The sequence below is a fragment of the Piliocolobus tephrosceles genome, chromosome 4, assembly GCF_002776525.5.
Source record: "Piliocolobus tephrosceles isolate RC106 chromosome 4, ASM277652v3, whole genome shotgun sequence".
Classification (NCBI taxonomy): Eukaryota; Metazoa; Chordata; class Mammalia; order Primates; family Cercopithecidae; genus Piliocolobus; species Piliocolobus tephrosceles.
Genome location: NC_045437.1, coordinates 149,808,734 through 149,825,571, shown reverse-complemented (window position 1 = coordinate 149,825,571; position 16,838 = coordinate 149,808,734). Strand labels below are relative to the sequence as shown.

General features: G+C 41.0%; 1 protein-coding gene across 14 annotated transcripts in view; it reads left to right on the top strand.

The window, feature by feature from the left end:
* The window catches only part of LOC111527854 (protocadherin alpha-C2), a 180,952-nt gene that overhangs the window by 149,089 nt on the left and 15,025 nt on the right, over positions 1-16,838 (top strand). For all 14 annotated transcript variants that reach the window (XM_023194467.1, XM_023194415.2, XM_023194432.1 and 11 more), the window contains one exon: positions 1,587-1,675. In XM_023194467.1, coding sequence (XP_023050235.1) covers positions 1,587-1,675 — 89 coding nt within the window. The remainder of the gene's footprint in view (positions 1-1,586; positions 1,676-16,838) is intronic.

Below are 16,838 nucleotides of genomic sequence, written 5' to 3'. Positions count from 1 at the left end.
AAAAATAGTAATTAATACTCATGCTTTGAGACTTGGGTACGTTGTGCAATGTATTTACATACATGTTGTCTACCTTGTTTTTCTTTTTTAATCTCACATTGACCATTACATCCTATTACCTTCAATAACTGATTGCTCTTGTTGTTCATGTTCATGCCTATTAGAGTCTCCTCATCTTTCCCATCTGTTGCTATCTTATTGTCATCAGTGACATGGGTTCTTCAGAGGATGAGCCATGTAAAGGGCCTTTATTGGATATCTGGAGACCAATTCTAGCTTACTTTAAATTAACCTAGAGTAACAGTAAGACTCAGATTAAATATAATTTTGCTTTCTCTACTTTGTCTCTCTGACAGTAATTGATTAACTACCATTATTTCTGGAGGTGATCTAGTATCCATGCCATGAGGCCAAATAAAAGATTCATTATTTGCAAATGTCTTTGGAAACCAAATGGGAAGGACCAAGAAACAAATGATCACTGGTCAATATGGTGAAACCCTGTCTCTACTAAAAATACAAAAATGAGCCAGGCATGGTGGCGGGTGCCTGTAGTCCCAGCTACTTGGGAGGCTGAGGCAGGAGAATTGCTTGAACCTGGGAGGCCAAGGTTGCAGTGAGCTGAGATCGCGCCACTGTACTCCAGCCTGAGTGACAGAGTGAGGCTTTGTCTCAAAATTAAATTAAATTAAATTAAATTAAAGGGTCCTCTAATTTTGATGAGGGTTTTCTTGGACATTTTCTCTTAGGATCCCACTTATTTCTTCCTTCCTTTCTTCCTTCCTTCCTTCCATCATTCATTCATTCATTCATTCATTCATCCATCCAACAAATATTTGAGAGATTAATATGTGTTAGCATTAGATATACATAAATGAATACTACACCATGTTCTCTTTTCTCTTGAACAGTTTATGTTCTATCTCTGCTTGCCTCTAAAGGTCTCCCAGTTTGTATCTCACTCCCAGCAATGTTTTATGCTGAATTAATCTCTTCTGAACTGAGATCTGTGAGTGGTGGTGATCAGGTTTCTCTAGTCTCAGGAAATAACAGGGTGGGTCATCTATGCCTAAAAGATATAGAAAGAGTAAAATAGAAAATAAGGTTAAGAATTAATTGGATAGCCAAATTGGAACAATACTCCAATTATCAGAAAATAATTTTAGTGTGTTTTCTTCTTTAGAATAGAGAACCCTTGAACAAGAGAACCTACAAGAGAGTCTTGGAGCTTTTGAGAACAAGCCCTCCTCATCTGCTTCAGCATCGAGATGTTAAAATGGCTTAGTCCTCTGATGGGCTTCCTGTTAGATTTAGTGAGCACCACATGGCGTTAATAAGAAACAAAATTGCCATAAAGATAGAACGTGTGTATTCCTGGAATAGTATAGCAGGCAGTAAGTCAGTCTGCAGTGCTTCTGCAGTTTATGCAGGGTGACTGCTCAGCAGTAATTGCTTCAGTTCAAGCATGAGCAGAATGTGTTAGCTGCAGCCCTGTCTTCATAGATGTAAGCAATTTCTGAGGGTGGAAGAAGAGCTGGGAAAGCATTTATGATCTAACCATTATCTGGGTCTGTGTATTTATTCAGCTCTGTGCACCTAGAGGAGGCTGGCATTCTACGGGCTGGTCCAGGAGGGCCTGATCAGCAGTGGCCAACAGTATCCAGTGCAACACCAGGTAAAGAGCTGGGGGTCTCTCCATTCTTTCTTGGGTTCTAGAAAGTGATCAGATGACCTATTTTTGTAAGATCAAGAATGTTGATGGCTCTTTTTCTTTTATCTTTTTGTTCTTCCCTTTTTTCCGTACATACATGATTTCGTTACATATATGATTATTTTGATTTTATACCTAATGCTCTTCAGGAGTTGAAAAAGGGTAACATAAGAAAAGTGTGCATGTGTGTGTGTGTGTGTGTGTGTATGAAGTTTTTGGGATTTGTTTGTTTGTTTAAATCAGGTACCTTTCAAATGCTTAGGCCATCCAAGACATGCCGAGGAGATCTGGTGGCCTTATGCACAGAGATGACACTGTTAACAAAGATCTTTTGATTGAAGACTATGGAAACCCACCCAAAGTAGTAAGGAAAGAAAGAGAAAAAGTAGGAAAGAAAGAAAAGGAAGGAAGGAAAGAAGGAAGGAAGGAAGGAAGGAAGGAAGGAAGATGGTTTCTCATGGAAGTGGAAAGTTATCAGAACCAAGGCATTGTTTTGAGTTCAAGTCAAAGTTAATCTGCTTCTCTCTGCACATCAACAACATTCTGCAGACTGACTTTTAGTGCCTTGGCATGCATGTTGCCAAACATGATCGCCTCACAATTTCTTAGTTTAGAGGGATAATAGGGACCATTTCCTAATCCACACTTTCAGGAAAGAGAACCTGCCAAATTGTGTAAAAAACCTAATGACTGGGTGAGTATAGGAAAATTGCTTGAACTCACATTTCCTTGGTATCCTTATTCTTGCCCTATCACTGAAGCAGGGTCATGTAATAGAAATATGGCTTTAGAGGCCCATAGCTGTGGCAGTTTTCAGAAAGGGAAGATTAAGTGTTGGTAGAGACACAAAATATGTCTACTCTAATCCTCTATTAATAGAACATCATGATGATAATAGTAGTTACTAATTATTAAGCCATAATATGCCTCAACACTGTGCCAAGTACATTGTATGTGTGTTCTCATTTATTCTTTAAGTCAAGCTTGCAAGGGATTTATTATATCTATTCTACGTATGAGAAACTGGAGAGACAGAGAGATTAAGCAGTGACCCAAGTTCACATAGCTTGTAAGTGGCAGAGGGTAGGATTCAAACCCAAATGTGTTTAGTTTCAAATCCAAGTATATATGGCACTTATATTCATAACATGGCTGGCTTGTAAGAATCCGTTCAAATTCAAATACATATCTACATACATAACAGATGACATAGAATGTGTGTGTAAAAGGTTTTTTCCCAAAAATAATCAGATGTCTTTCAAATTATTAAGTAACATGCAGCTAAGGGCCCATTTTTTTGCTGGCAACTCTAAGGGCGTTCATTGATTCTAATCAGCCAGGATTTGCTATTTATGGATGTTGCACAATTCAACTAAAAGTCACATTTGTCCAAAAAATATACAAGTTGAAGCAATTCATTAGAGAGCTAATATTGCCAGATTGCAAGGGGAAGAACATAGAATAGTTCATTGACAAATCTATACCCTCAATGCCAATGACGGAGTGAAGACGTGATGGAGGAGGAAGTGGTTTAGATTGCCAAGTGTTGCAAGATATGGAGGCATCTGGGAAGGTGAGAATTTCCCAAAGAAGCCGCGTGAAATCATGACTTTCTACCCTGCCTTTGTTTCAGTTTTTCTTGCTTTTATGGAGGTATCGTAGGTAGACCTGGTGAGCCAAAAACTAACTTTGAATACATTCTCCCTCGCAGTGGTGATGCTGGTTGGTGTGTATTCCTAGGCAAATGTGGAACAGGAACCATGTATTGATATTTCATACATCTGGCCAGGTTCCTCTTTCAGATTCAAAAAATGTTAAGAACCTATCTTTTTTACAGAGATAGAGGAGGAGATCTCCATTGTTCCCTTTTTTACTGTCCCAGCCCCTCTTGTATAACCCATTTTATCCAGAACTGTGCCTGGCTGCTGACACATGAGTCACAGTCTTCATGGACTATGCTGGATAGGGCTTACATCTTCCAGCTACTCCGTGGCAACCTAATCATACTTTTCAATACATACCTCTGCATCAATGATGTAAAGTTAAAGGGATTCTCTACTTTCTCCCTGTCTTTCTGGTACTTTTAGGCTTTTAAGACTCAATATATGTTCTGCACTGCTTGGAGGGAATATGGCATAAAGATTAAGATTATGATTTCGAGTCAGATTTGAGTTGAATTACTTGCTGAGTGAGCATAGACAAACTGCCTGAATTTATATTTTCTTAATTACCCTTTCTGTAAATTGGGTGTAGCAATAATAATAACACCTGTTTTATTGAGTTACCATGAGAACTAAAGGAAAGAAAACAACTGAGCATAGTGCTTGACATATAGTTAATAAATGTCTAATTTTTTTTTTTTTTTTGAGACAGAGTCTTACTCTGTCCCCCAGGCTGGAGTGCAGTGGCACAGTATTGGCTCACAGCAACCACTGCCTCCTGGGTTCAAGGGATTCTCCTGCCTCAGCCTCCTGAGTAGCTGGGACTACAGGCGTGTGCCACCAAACCTGGCTAATTTTTTGTGTTTTTAGTAGAGACGGGTTTCATCGTGTTAGCCAGGATGGTCTCAATCTCCTGACCTCGTGATCCACTCACCTTGGCCTCCCAAAGTGCTGGGATTACAGGCGTGAGCCCCTGTGCCTGGCCTCACTGATGAATTCTTTTGCTTTGTTGAGAAACTGTTCATTTATTTTCACAGTCTGCAAAAGCCTAAGATAAAGATGCCACACTCTGAAGGGATCAACAAGGGCATCACCAAGTGATGTTTTCTGCGGGATAAACAAGTCAGGCATTAAATTGGTTAATCCTGATTACTGGCCCCTTTCTCTAGCCTCCCCTCTGTGTGAGCAGACCTGGACCACAGGCTTTCTTATTTCCTTTCAGCTTCCCTTGAGACTGAGCAGAGAGAGAAAATTAGCTAAATCGGCAATGCAGGGAATACGGTTGTAGCCTCTTCTTCAGATAGAGGAATGTGTTTGGGGGTGGGGAGGGACATTAAAGGGCCAGTCGCTCCTGTTACAGCTCTTTTTAACTTCAGGAATACGAATGCCCTGAAGTGGTTTTAATGAATGCCCTGTTGTGATCAGTTCCCAGAGGCAATCCCAGAGGTTATAAAAGGACTGCCCCTGCCTGTGAGGGAACTGGTCTGGCCTCAGTGGTCCAGGCTACTTTGTTATCTGTCATTGGTTCTTCCAGCTCCTCTTTCTACATTTCAGGGGATCTCAGGCCTTACCTAAGGCAACAGTACGTTAGTTTTAGAGTGGGAGATGCTCACTATTTTCAGAAAAGTTCAGAAAATTTCAAAACACACAGCACAGCACTAGTTTCTCAAGACCCCAGGGGATCTGGGACTAAACAGTGAAAGATTAGTTAGGTAGGGGAAGCCACTAAGGCAATGAGGCTTAGTTGGAGAACCTTGGTTTAGACAATTGTTCTCAAAGGAGCAGCAACACCAACAATACCCGGAAACTTGTTAGAAATGCAGATTCGTAGGCTCTATCCTAGACTAATGAATCAGAAATTCTCAGGATGGAGGCTGGGTGTGGTGGCTCATGCCTGTAATCCCAGCACTTTGGGAGGCCAAGGTGGGCAGATCACTTGAGGTCAGGAGTTCAAGACCAGCCTGGCCAACATGGCGAAACCCCATCTCTACTAAAATTACAAAAATCAGCTGGGCGTGGTGGCGGGCGCTTGTAATCCCAGCTACTCGGGAGGCTGAGGCAGGAGAATTGCTTGAAACCTGAAGGTGGAGGTTGCAGTGAGCTGAGATTGCACCACTGCACTCCAGCCTGGGTGACAGAGTGAGACTCTGTCTCAAAAAAAAAAAAAAAAAAAAAAGAGAGAAAAGAAAAGAAAGGCATTCTCAGGAATAGAACCCAGCAGTCTCTGTTTTAAAAAGCCTTGCATGTGATACCAATCTACTCTAAAGTTTAAGAACTGGTCTAAGGTCAATATTCCTGAGGTTGTCTTATATGATTACAGGCTGAGAATCCATGCACGGAAGCCATCTGTTTATGGTTCTTGTGAGAAGAAGGGGGCCTTTTCCCATGCCCGAGAGATAACTGTTAAGAGCTCAAGCTTGGGAGTCAGTGACCCTTTCTGAATTCTACCTCTGCCACTCAGTAATTGTATGTTCCTGGGAACATTGCTTAACTTTCCTAATTCTCAGTTTCTTTCTCTATAAAATGGGGAGAATAGTGGTGTGTACCTTATAGGGTTCTTGCAAAAATTAGATGAGATAATGCACACACATTGCAGAATCTGAAGAACAATAAGGGTTTAGTAAACAATAGCTATTTTTAAATGATTTTTCAAGGTATGAGTCTATCCTTCAGCTTCAAAATTTAGACCCAGGTTGTTCTGAGTATTCTCTGTGGGAAGAATCTGCTATAGAGAAGACTTTTTTTAAGTGCCTGTCTTTGTTTCCTTAGGGGATTGCTTTTGCCCTGATTTGCCACATCTCTTTACTCTGTGGAAAATGGACACAGTTTATGTGCCCTAGTTTTATATGGGGATTTATAATCTTAATTGTCTCAAGGATTCTTACCTCTCTGACAAAACCAACTCCCCATAGAAAGACTCCATGGAGACTCCCATCTCTGATCCTTTCCCAGAAAGAAAGCATGATCCTTAAGTTTTTTGAAATCTATTTAGGAGCACTGTCAACATGAATTTTTCCATTTCATGAGTGAGTGCAGCCTCAGGCCTTGTTGGAGAATTTAGAAAGCATGCTGTTCCACTAACCTGTTCAACCTCAACTTCTGCCGTTGTCATAGCAATGACAGTCCTGGGAGGTGTGTGCATATCCTTATTAGGAAAAAACAAATGAGATCAGGATCTGTGTGAGTGGGGCAGCTCCCGCCTGTGAGTAGCCTTCGCTCTCACCTGCCATCTGACAGCCCAGGAGTGCCAGCTTGGCTTAGCTTTCTCTACCTGAGGAAAGTAAGTCCTCATAAGATGCACTTTTACTTTCTGGGGGGTGTGAAACTCATTGTGTTTGCTGGAATTCTCTTTGCAGCTTATGATAAATAATTTGTTTGTTTTGGATTGATCTGAAGGGAGGAAGCAAGGGTGTGGGAAGGGAAATTAGCATCCTCTACCTAGGAGAAGCCATGAAGCTTACTTAAGTCTTTGCTGGCTCTATCCATTCATGACTGTCTTCATCTTCTTCTTGGGAAAATACTCTGTACCTTCCACTTTTAATGGTCATGTAAATAAAAGACTAGAATGGAAATTTCCTGGTTTTCTGAAATTAAACATTTTTGTTTATGAAAAGATTCTAAGATTGTTCTTTCCCTAGACGCTCTGTATTTCCTTGGACCTCTCATTTGCCCCATGGTAATTATTCTAGGATTGGTGGCCTGGGCAGAATACAGTCATGATTAAGACCATAATACATAATAAAAGAGTTTCTTCCATAACAGTAGCCCCAAACAGAGATCACGTGTCTCCTGAAACCTATCCAGTCTCATATGCACTCAGATGTACGATCCTGGATATAGCATTTTAGAGAGTGTAGCGAGGAGAATAGAGCAACACTGTTCTCTTAGGCTGCAGTTTCCTTCAAGCCCCATGATGGAGAGAAGCAGGCTAATGCAGGGTAAGGGAATAGAGACTTACTATAGTTTCTTCAGTTATCATTGATTCCTTTAATATGCCAGCTACATTGAAGCAATACAGTCTGGCCCCTGAAAACCTTGTCAGGAGAAACAACTTTTGAATATATCTTAGAAAAATAAAACACTTTATCCCTTCTTTTGTTTAAGAGGGTTGCATAAAACAGGAACGTTTCTGAATTACCCTCCCTTCTAGCTTTCTTTATATACCATTCTTTGTAGCTGAAGTTTTAAGCCCCTTGTCAAAAGGGAGATTCAAGTTTCTGCTGGGGAGATGTCAGTGTCACAAAGGACCAAGGAAGTGGGGGCTCACCAACTTTGCCACCTGCCTCAGCTCAAAGGTGATGGGCCACCTGTGTGACTGAGAGCTTTGTGGGAAAGAGGATACGGAGGGTGGAGAGTCTGCACTTCACTCTGTGGGAAAAATTGCTGAGATTGTTTAGAATTGGTAGGCTTGGAACTCCTCCTGGGAGGTGCTTCAACAAGAAAGACCTGCTTATAACCTGGGTTGAGGGCAGAGGAGGAAGATAGTTTGTAACCTTTAAGTTTTACGGCTCCGGCAAGCCCTGTCCTCAGCCTCACTGATACAAGTAAACTAAAAATGAAAGTGTGCCCTAGTGACACCAAGGGTCTTTCATGGCAATGTTTTAAAATAAATTCTGCCCAGATTTCAAAGGAACGTGAAAACTTTATCTTCAGAGGCAGTCAGTTTGCAGTTGAAAAGGTCATTGCCTAATCTGGAGAAACATATTCAGTTCAAGCACTGACTAGAGACTAGGGGCCCCCCAGGAAAGGGCCATAAGATTAGTCACTGCCAGGAAGCCTGGCAATGAGTGTGTGGACTGGAGAGGAATCTTTCTCTGCCTCAGCACTTGGAGTCTTCATTACTCACAATCAGAAAAAGAGGGAGAACAGAAATAGATGGCATTCCACGTTTATCTCAGTGAGACCAAGAGCTTCCTCAGCAACAGCCCTGTCTGAAATGGTCTGTCACCAAGGGCATGGGCTAGGCAAAGGATGGGGAAAGTCAGTCCTGAAGATGGTAATACTAAAGGAAATAAGGGGGAAGAAGGATGCTTTTGCTACTTTTGAAACAGGAAACTGAGAGCTTTGTAGAAGTCAGAAAATTAGGGTATGAAAAGGTAACTTCTAAGAACCAAATGTGGACCTAAGAACACAGAGAAGTTTATTGTAACTAGCGTTGTATTCCTTGTCTGCTGGATCCCAAACAGTGTACCCTCGGTCTTGAGATTATAGATGCCATTACCTGTAAAAAAAACAACCAAACCAACTTTAAAAATAAGTAAAGTCTGCCCTGTACAGAAAGTCTAAACAAGCAAGTTTGTTGGTGATGTTCCAAGAAGGTTCACCAGCTTGGGCTTTCTACCAACATTGTCCCAATCTTGTGTCCAGAGCTGTTGCTGTAGTTGGTATCATGTGTGAAGCTGAAGAGTGAGGTGACATTCCCCAAGTCTTCTCTCTTGTCTTTTTTGACTGTGCATCATAAATACTGTCTTACCCAAGAACACACCTGTTGGATCTCTTTTCCCATAATCACCTGGAGTCAGATGAATATCGTAAAGGTCTGTGGTAAGACTGGAAGCCTCAGCCAGTATGAATGATTTACATTAGATGCACATCGAGCTGCTTTCAGAGAGTCCAGATTTGTGGGGATAAGAGCATCACTAGGTATATAAACAGCCCTAGGGTGGATACCTTTGAGCCTGTAAGTTTGGCTCTGTGTTGGACGATGAACCGTGAAATAGAGCCCTGAGGACATTGTTTTTTTTAAGTATATGTTCCAGTGAGTGGATCTTTGCTGGGTCAAGTTTTTTTTTTTTGAAATGGAGTCTCAATCTGCCGCCCAGACTGGTAGAGTGCAGTGGTGCGATCTCAGCTCCCTGCAACCTCCACCTCCTTGGTTCATGCTATTCTCCTGCCTCAGCCTCCTGAGTAGCTGGGACTACAGGTGCCCGCCACCACACCTGGTGAATTTTTTGTATTTTTAGTAGAGACGGAGTTTCACCATGTTAGCCAGGATGGTCTCCATCTCCTGACCTCGTGATCCACCCGCCTTGGCCTCCCGAAGTGCTGGGATTACAGGCGTGAGCCACCGCACGTGGCCTGGGTCAAGTTTTATACATCTTTAAATCCCATGCTGTTGCCTCCTGGATTGTAGAAATAGTCTCTTAGAACAAGAGAAAGGAAGACAATAGCTACCATTTATTGAGAACTGTGATAAGCGCTTTACATGTGTTGCATACTTAACTTTGAGAGAAGTACATTATTATTCCCATGTTTCAGATAAAGAAAGTAAAGCTCATAAGAATTAAGTGGCTTTCTTACGTTCATACAGCTAGTAAAAATGTTTTTTGCTCGCCATTGTATTCCCAGTGTCAAGCAGGATGCCTAGCACACAATGATGCTCAATAAATTTTGTTGAATTCGTAAATAAATGCAGTGGTAAAGGCAGTATTTGAACCCATGTCTGCTTGCTGTTGAACCCTATACACTTAACACATTACTATTACCTTGTCCTGCATGATACATGAAGGGAATAGCTTGGTAACTTGGAAAAGACTATTTACTGTCTGAATTCTAGGCCAACCGTAGGGGGTCTGTATTTATTTCCCATTACTGTTATAGCAAGTTAATCATAAACTTCATGGCTTAAAACAGCACAAAGTATTATCTTCCATTTCTGGAAGTCAGAAGTCCAAAGTGAGTTTCACTGGGCTAAAATCAAGGTGTGTTCTTGCCACTATATAACAAGGATCCACTTTCCTTTCGTTTCCAATAACAGGCTCCTTATTTCTACCTGAGCCCTCACCGGCAGCACCTTTAATGTCCACATTTGTAACAACAATCTGTTCATGACAATTTAGGTTTGCTCCTCACTTTCTTCTGAGTCCTCTCTAGTAGAGCCATTAATATGCATATTTCTACTAGCAGCCTGTTCAAGGTAATCTAGGCCGTTTCTATCATGCTCTTCAAAATTCTTCGGCTCTGCCCATTTCCCGATTTCAAGGCCACTTGCGTATTTTTAGGCATTCATAACAGCAGAACCCCACTTCCAGATACCAAAATCTGTATTAGTTTCCTTGGGCTGCCATAACAAATTAACACAATGTCCCTTTTGCCATGTAACATAATATATTCACAATTTCTAAAATTAGGATGCAGTCATTTTGGTGGGGCCATTATTCTGCCTACCACATGGTTTTTCATGTTCAGGCAGAGGTGGCTGTGTGTGTGTGTGTAAGTTAATTTCAGTAGAGAATGAACTAGCGTAGAGAAAGAGAATTAAGATGAGATGTGTCATGGAAGAACAGTGACTGATGATGCTAACTTTGCTCAGTCAAGAAGCATAATCCATTTAAATCATGCTTTCAGTGATCTACCCAATCAGATAAACTACTCTTCTTCCTGGGAAGAGTAAGGAAGGAAGTAGATGAAAGATGAAAAGTTCTTTTCCTAGCACATACCTGCAAAGGATGGGGATATTGGTTTGGTGGACATTCCCTTTTCTAAGAGCAAAGGTGGAAATGTGGAGAGAGGGGAAAAATAGTTCCCAATACATTATTGTGTTCTGGACTTAGAGATATTGTTCTGCCCCAGGTTTAAGAATATTGTTCCAAGAGTTGGGAGCAGGCAGCAGAGGACAGTACTCTTTAGATTACCCAGAGGCCAATCTGTAAGGATTCAATCCTGGGGCATGGTAGATAATGGAAAAGTCACTGTCACAAGTGATGCCAGGAGATGGAGTAACACATATTGCCTGCCTTGTATGCATCTAGCGTCTGTGTCTAAGTGAAAGCAGATTATATCCAGAACTTCCCTGAAAAAAAGAAGAAAGAGCCTGATTGGTGTGTATGTGTGTATTAGGGGTTGAGGGGTGGGTAATGCTCCTGCCAATGTTCCTAAATCCCACCTGCTTTTCCTGTGATGCTTCCTGTGTTGTGGATAGGAGGGTAGGATGGTTCGGGGTCAATTTTATGGATGCATATGTACCTAAGGATGTGTTTGTTTTTTGGGAGCATTTTGTATAACAACCCAGTTTCACTCTAGCTCCTTCCTTGAGATTCTAAACAAGCTCGATATCTCCAAAGCTTAGGCCCTCTCCATACTTACAGGAGCTCTGACTGGAGATGAAATCACCCCTTATACTGCTGACAATGATTAGGCCATGGGACCCATGAAAGAGTCTCCCCAGAGTCCAGCATCCCCTGTGGGCTGCTTGTGTCACCAAGATGTCAATCCAACTGCTGTTCTTGCAGTCTGCAGTCAGCAGGGCTGTGTTTATTCAGCGGTCAATGTCACATCAATTTCCTTCTGTTGCAACAAGTATAAATCGATTCTACATATTTGCCTTTGGGAAATTTCTTTAGAGGGAAACTCACTAAAGCTAATTTCTTTAGCTTTTTCGTATGTTCTCTCTGAATCTGGGGATTTAGAGATATAAATTAGCTTCTTTGGTCTTTTCTTGCCCAGGGTCACAACCTTGCCTCCAGGATAGTACCTTCTAAATGTTTGTGATTTGAAGGGCACTACGAGGATCCTCACAAAAACCTCCCAGCCAGGTCCCTGGAACTCCATCATTAACCACCGTCATCAGCATTTCTCTTTTAAAATCCTTATTCATTCCTATTCTCCTTCTTTCTTTCTCTCTCTCACACACACACACACACACACACACACACACACACGGGAGAGAGAGAGACAGAGAGAGAGAGATAAAGAAGTGAAGTATATAGTATCCTTTCTAGGGATGCTTTTCTTGGCTTGGCTCCAACGTAGATTTTGTTGGGACCCTCTACATATAGTCATGTACCAAATAACGACACTTTGGTCAACAATGGACCACATATGTGACAGTTGTCCCATAAGATTGTAATACCATATTTTTACTCTACCTTTTCTATGTTTAGATACACAAATACTTGCCATTGTATTACAGTTGCACAGTATTTTCTACAGTAACGTGCTGTGCAGGTTTGTAGCCTAGGAGCAACAGGCTATACCATATAGCCTATGTACATAGTAGGCTATGCCATCTAGCTTTGTGTAAGTACACTCTATGATATCCATACAACAAAAATGCCTAGTGATGCATTTCTCAGAACATATCCCCATTGTTAAGTGATGCATGACTGTAGTCATCATCAAACATTTATTAAGCACTTAGGTCAGGTCAGGCTCTGTTCTAGGTGATGCAAATATAATATTAAATATAACACAGTCCTGCACTTATAAATCTAATGGTGAAGGCAGAAATGTAAAGAAATATGATGGAAATATTACATTGTCATGTGATAAGGACCATGATAATGCCCTACATAGGCAGGGTCAATGAAAGGGAAGGAAGCTGGGACAAACCACCAGGGCCTGTTGGTCCAGAATGGGACCCAGCATCTATCTATGTTGTAATCAATCCAAACCCTAGGTAAATAAGGTAAGCTGTTCTGCCTTTCTTGAGACAGTCCCCAGATTGTTTTCACAGGGCCCAAACACTCTCAGCAACCATGAACAGTGGATGTCATGGATCCCCAGAAGATGGAATTGGAAATTCAGGGGACTAAGTCAGAGATTATTTGACATTTAATACTGGATATTGAGGCCGGGCGCAGTGGCTCACACCTGTGATCCCAGCACTTTGGGAGGTTCAGGCGGGTGGATTGTGTGAGCCCAGGAGTTTGAGACCAGCCTGGGCAACTTGGCAAATCCCCATCTCTACAAAAAAATATAAGAATTAGCCAGGTGTGATGGCATGCACTTGTAGTATCAGCTACTTGGGAGGCTGAGGCATGAGATTCACTTGAACCTGGAAGGCGGAGGTTGCAGTGAGCCGAGATCACACTACTGCACTCCAGCCTGGGTGACAGAATGAGACCCTGTCTCGAAAAAAAATTTAAAATACTGGGTATTGCAGGATGGCAAGTAGGATGTGGAGAGGAGGAGAATTCTAGGCAAAGGAAACAATGTGTGCATGCAAAAACAAAAAACAAATAAACTGAATTGTATAGCCTGGGTTAATAGGATGAGTGCATTTGATGGATATGGTGGGATAAAGAGTGTTAGGAAATGAGATCAGAAACGTAGACTGGAATCAGATTTTGTAGGACCTTAAACGCCCTGCTAAATAATTTGTAGTTTCATTTGTTGGCCATGGAGAGCCACTAGAAGGTTAGTTGGTTTGTTTATATTTAGGAAAGAAGATTCTTTTAAGTTTCCTTTACTCTACTGAATTTTCAAAAATCAACCTACAGCAGTCCCAACTTATCTCGGGAGATACGTTCCAAGACCCTCAGTGGATGCCTGAAACCTCATTTAGTACTGACCTTTATATACATTATGTTCTTTCATAGGCGCACCTATGATAAAGTTTAATTTATAAATTAGGCACAATACTCTTGTGCTTTGGGGCCAGTATTAAGTAAAATAAGGGTACCTGAATACAAGCACTTTGATACCAAAACAGCCAATCGGATAACAAGACACTTTCTAAGTGAACTAACAGGTGAGTAGCATAGACAGCATGGATAGGCCGGACAGAGGGATGATTCACATACTGGGTAGGATGAAGCAGGATGGCTCGAGATTTCATCACATTACTCAGAACAGCTTGCAATTTAAAACTTATGAATTGTTTATTTTTGAAATTTTTCAGTTAATATTTTCAGACTAAGGTTGACTGTGGGTAACTGAAGCCTCAGAAATCAAACCTCAAATAATGGGGGATCACTGTACTGAATAACATATCAAGATGAGCTATGAGCTTTCAACTTAGTGTTTTTCTTCTCCCAAACCAAATATTGGAAACTTTGGAGTGTTTAGAAAAGGAGAATCAAAACGAGAAGTAAATGCAGCATTTTTTTATTGTAAAAAAAAGAAGGGTGGGCCCTGGAAATGTTCTTAGGTAATCCTGGTGGATTTGGTATGTCATGTCTGAGAAAATGTGGAGGGTGAAGGGCAGGTTTAAAAGTTGTCTCGTGTTAGTTTCTGAAGGGAGATAGCATGGCATTGCACAGTGCCTCACATTTCTATCATATAACTTAATAATTGTGCAACCTGTGCTTCAGATTTATCAATGTGTAAAAGAGGAGAGACCATAGGCTGTTGTAAGTGTTAAATGAGATAATGCATGCAAAATGCTTAGAACCATGCTTAGTTCATGGTAGCCACTCAAAAATGTCGTCAGAACTATTACTACTCAATTAATGCTCCTGGCACTTAACACAGTGCTTGGCACACAGTAAAGAGGATTCAAAATGTTTTTGCTAGATTACATGGAATGGTTGGAAGTATGCAGGGTAAGGGAGAGGGTTCTCCTATAATCTTGCCTTCCTTATACTGCAGTGTGCTGACAGCACCTCCATTTTATATCCTCAATGCACAGATATCACTACTTGTCTAGAAATGGTTGCTCAAGTCTGAGAAGTGACACAGCAACACAGAGCCTGGGATTGCTGCCAAATTTTAAGAAGCACAGATTGTAACAAAGTAAGGGGGGAGGGTAGAGAAGAAAAGTTTGAAAACCCAACCAAAGTCAGAAGCCATTTTGTTGTCAGGTAAAATGATGCCTCATAGATCTTCAGGTGGGGCAGGCAGTGTGAAACCTTTGGGAATAGTCAGTGTTAAGATGTGGTGCTAAGGGAGGAACCCAGTAGTGCTCAGGCCTGGGCAAGACTGGCTTCTTGGGGCCCAGCATTTAGAAAGGCCCTGTGTGTTTTGATATACTGTCACTGTCTTGAAGTTCTTAATTATTTGTTAACAAAGGCCCCCTCCTGCCATTTTCATTTGGCAAATTTCACTGGTTCCTGCAAATTATGTAGTTAATCCTGGGTCCAGGCTAGTTTTTGAACCATGTCGGGCTAGTATTCTTCTGAACCTCTCTCTCTTTGATTTAATTACAGAAGAAACAAAAGTCATAACAAATTATATCTGTGCAGGACTAAAATAAAATGAGTAGTGCCTCACTCCCTACATCCAATCATGCTTTCCAAAAGTAACCACTACCAATAATTTAGCGTGTATCTCTAGAATTCTTTATATGTCTACATTTTAAATTAATGTATTTTAAAATAAAATAGAATTACATTGTTGAAGTAAGTATTAAACAATACAGCATTATTTGCATAGAAATATTTATTTCCCTCAATCCCACTCCCCTTTGGTGAAGCAACCACTGTAACAATTTTGTGTTTATCCTCCAATAGTTTTTTGAAATTAATCAACTTTACTTTTTAGAGCAGTTTTAGGTTCACAGAGAAGTTGAGTAGAAAGTGAGAGTTCTCATGCACTCCTGCTCTCCCACGTGCACAATGCCCCCTACCCCTGCCACAGTGACATCCTGCCCAGAGTGGTACATTCATTACAACTGATGAAACTATATTAACATCATTATTGAAACTATCATTACCACCCAACTTCCATGTTTACTTTAGGGTTCACTCTTCCAAATATTTCTTGCATCACTTAACAATGGGGATACACTGAGAAATGTGTCGTTAGGCAGCTTTTTCATTGTACAAATATCATAGAATGTACTTACATAAACCTAGATGGTATAGCATACTACACACTTAGGCTTTATCATATGGCCTATTTCTCTAAGGCTACAAACCTGTACATGATATTACTATACCGAATACCGTAGGCAATTGTTACACAATGATAAGTATTTGTGTATCTCAACATACCTAAACACAGAAAAAGTACAATAAAAATATATTATTATAATCTTATAGGACAACTGTCATATGTGTGGTCCACTGTTGACTGAAACATGATTATGGGGCACATGACTATATAGAGATTTTCAAAAAGCAAAATGGGATAATGTTATACATATTATACAGCTTGTATGTGTGCATATGTTAACAAACACCTTTCTCCATCAGTACATATAGACTTGCCACAATCTTCTTGAGTAAGGGTATAGTACTATGTTGTATACGTGTATTATAATTTATCCAATTTCCTGTTGGTATCTATGTTTTCTAAACAATACAATATACATTATTATACATATTTCTTATGCATGCTTACTAGTATTTATATAGGATAAACTTACAGAAGTAGAATTACAGAATCATAGGATATAAAAATATCAAATTGGCAAATTGGCATTCACTTACCTGTGGTTGAACTGCACTTGTCACATACTTCCCTCTGAGCCTTCCATCCCCACCTCGAGCTAGTGCTATATGTCACTTAACTCAGTGATGTCATCATCAACAGACTTAACCTCCACAGTTAAAAATGCTAGAGCAGGCCGGGCACGGTGGCTCAAGCCTGTAATCCCAGCACTTTGGGAGGCCGAGATGGGTGGATCACGAGGTCAGGAGATCGAGACCATCCTGGCTAACATGGCGAAACCCCGTCTCTACTAAAAATACTACTCGGGAGGCTGAGGCAGGAGAATGGCGTGAACCCGGGAGTCGGAGCTTGCAGTGAGCTGAGATCCGGCCACTGCACTCCAGCCTGGGCGGCAGAGCGAGACTCCATCTCAA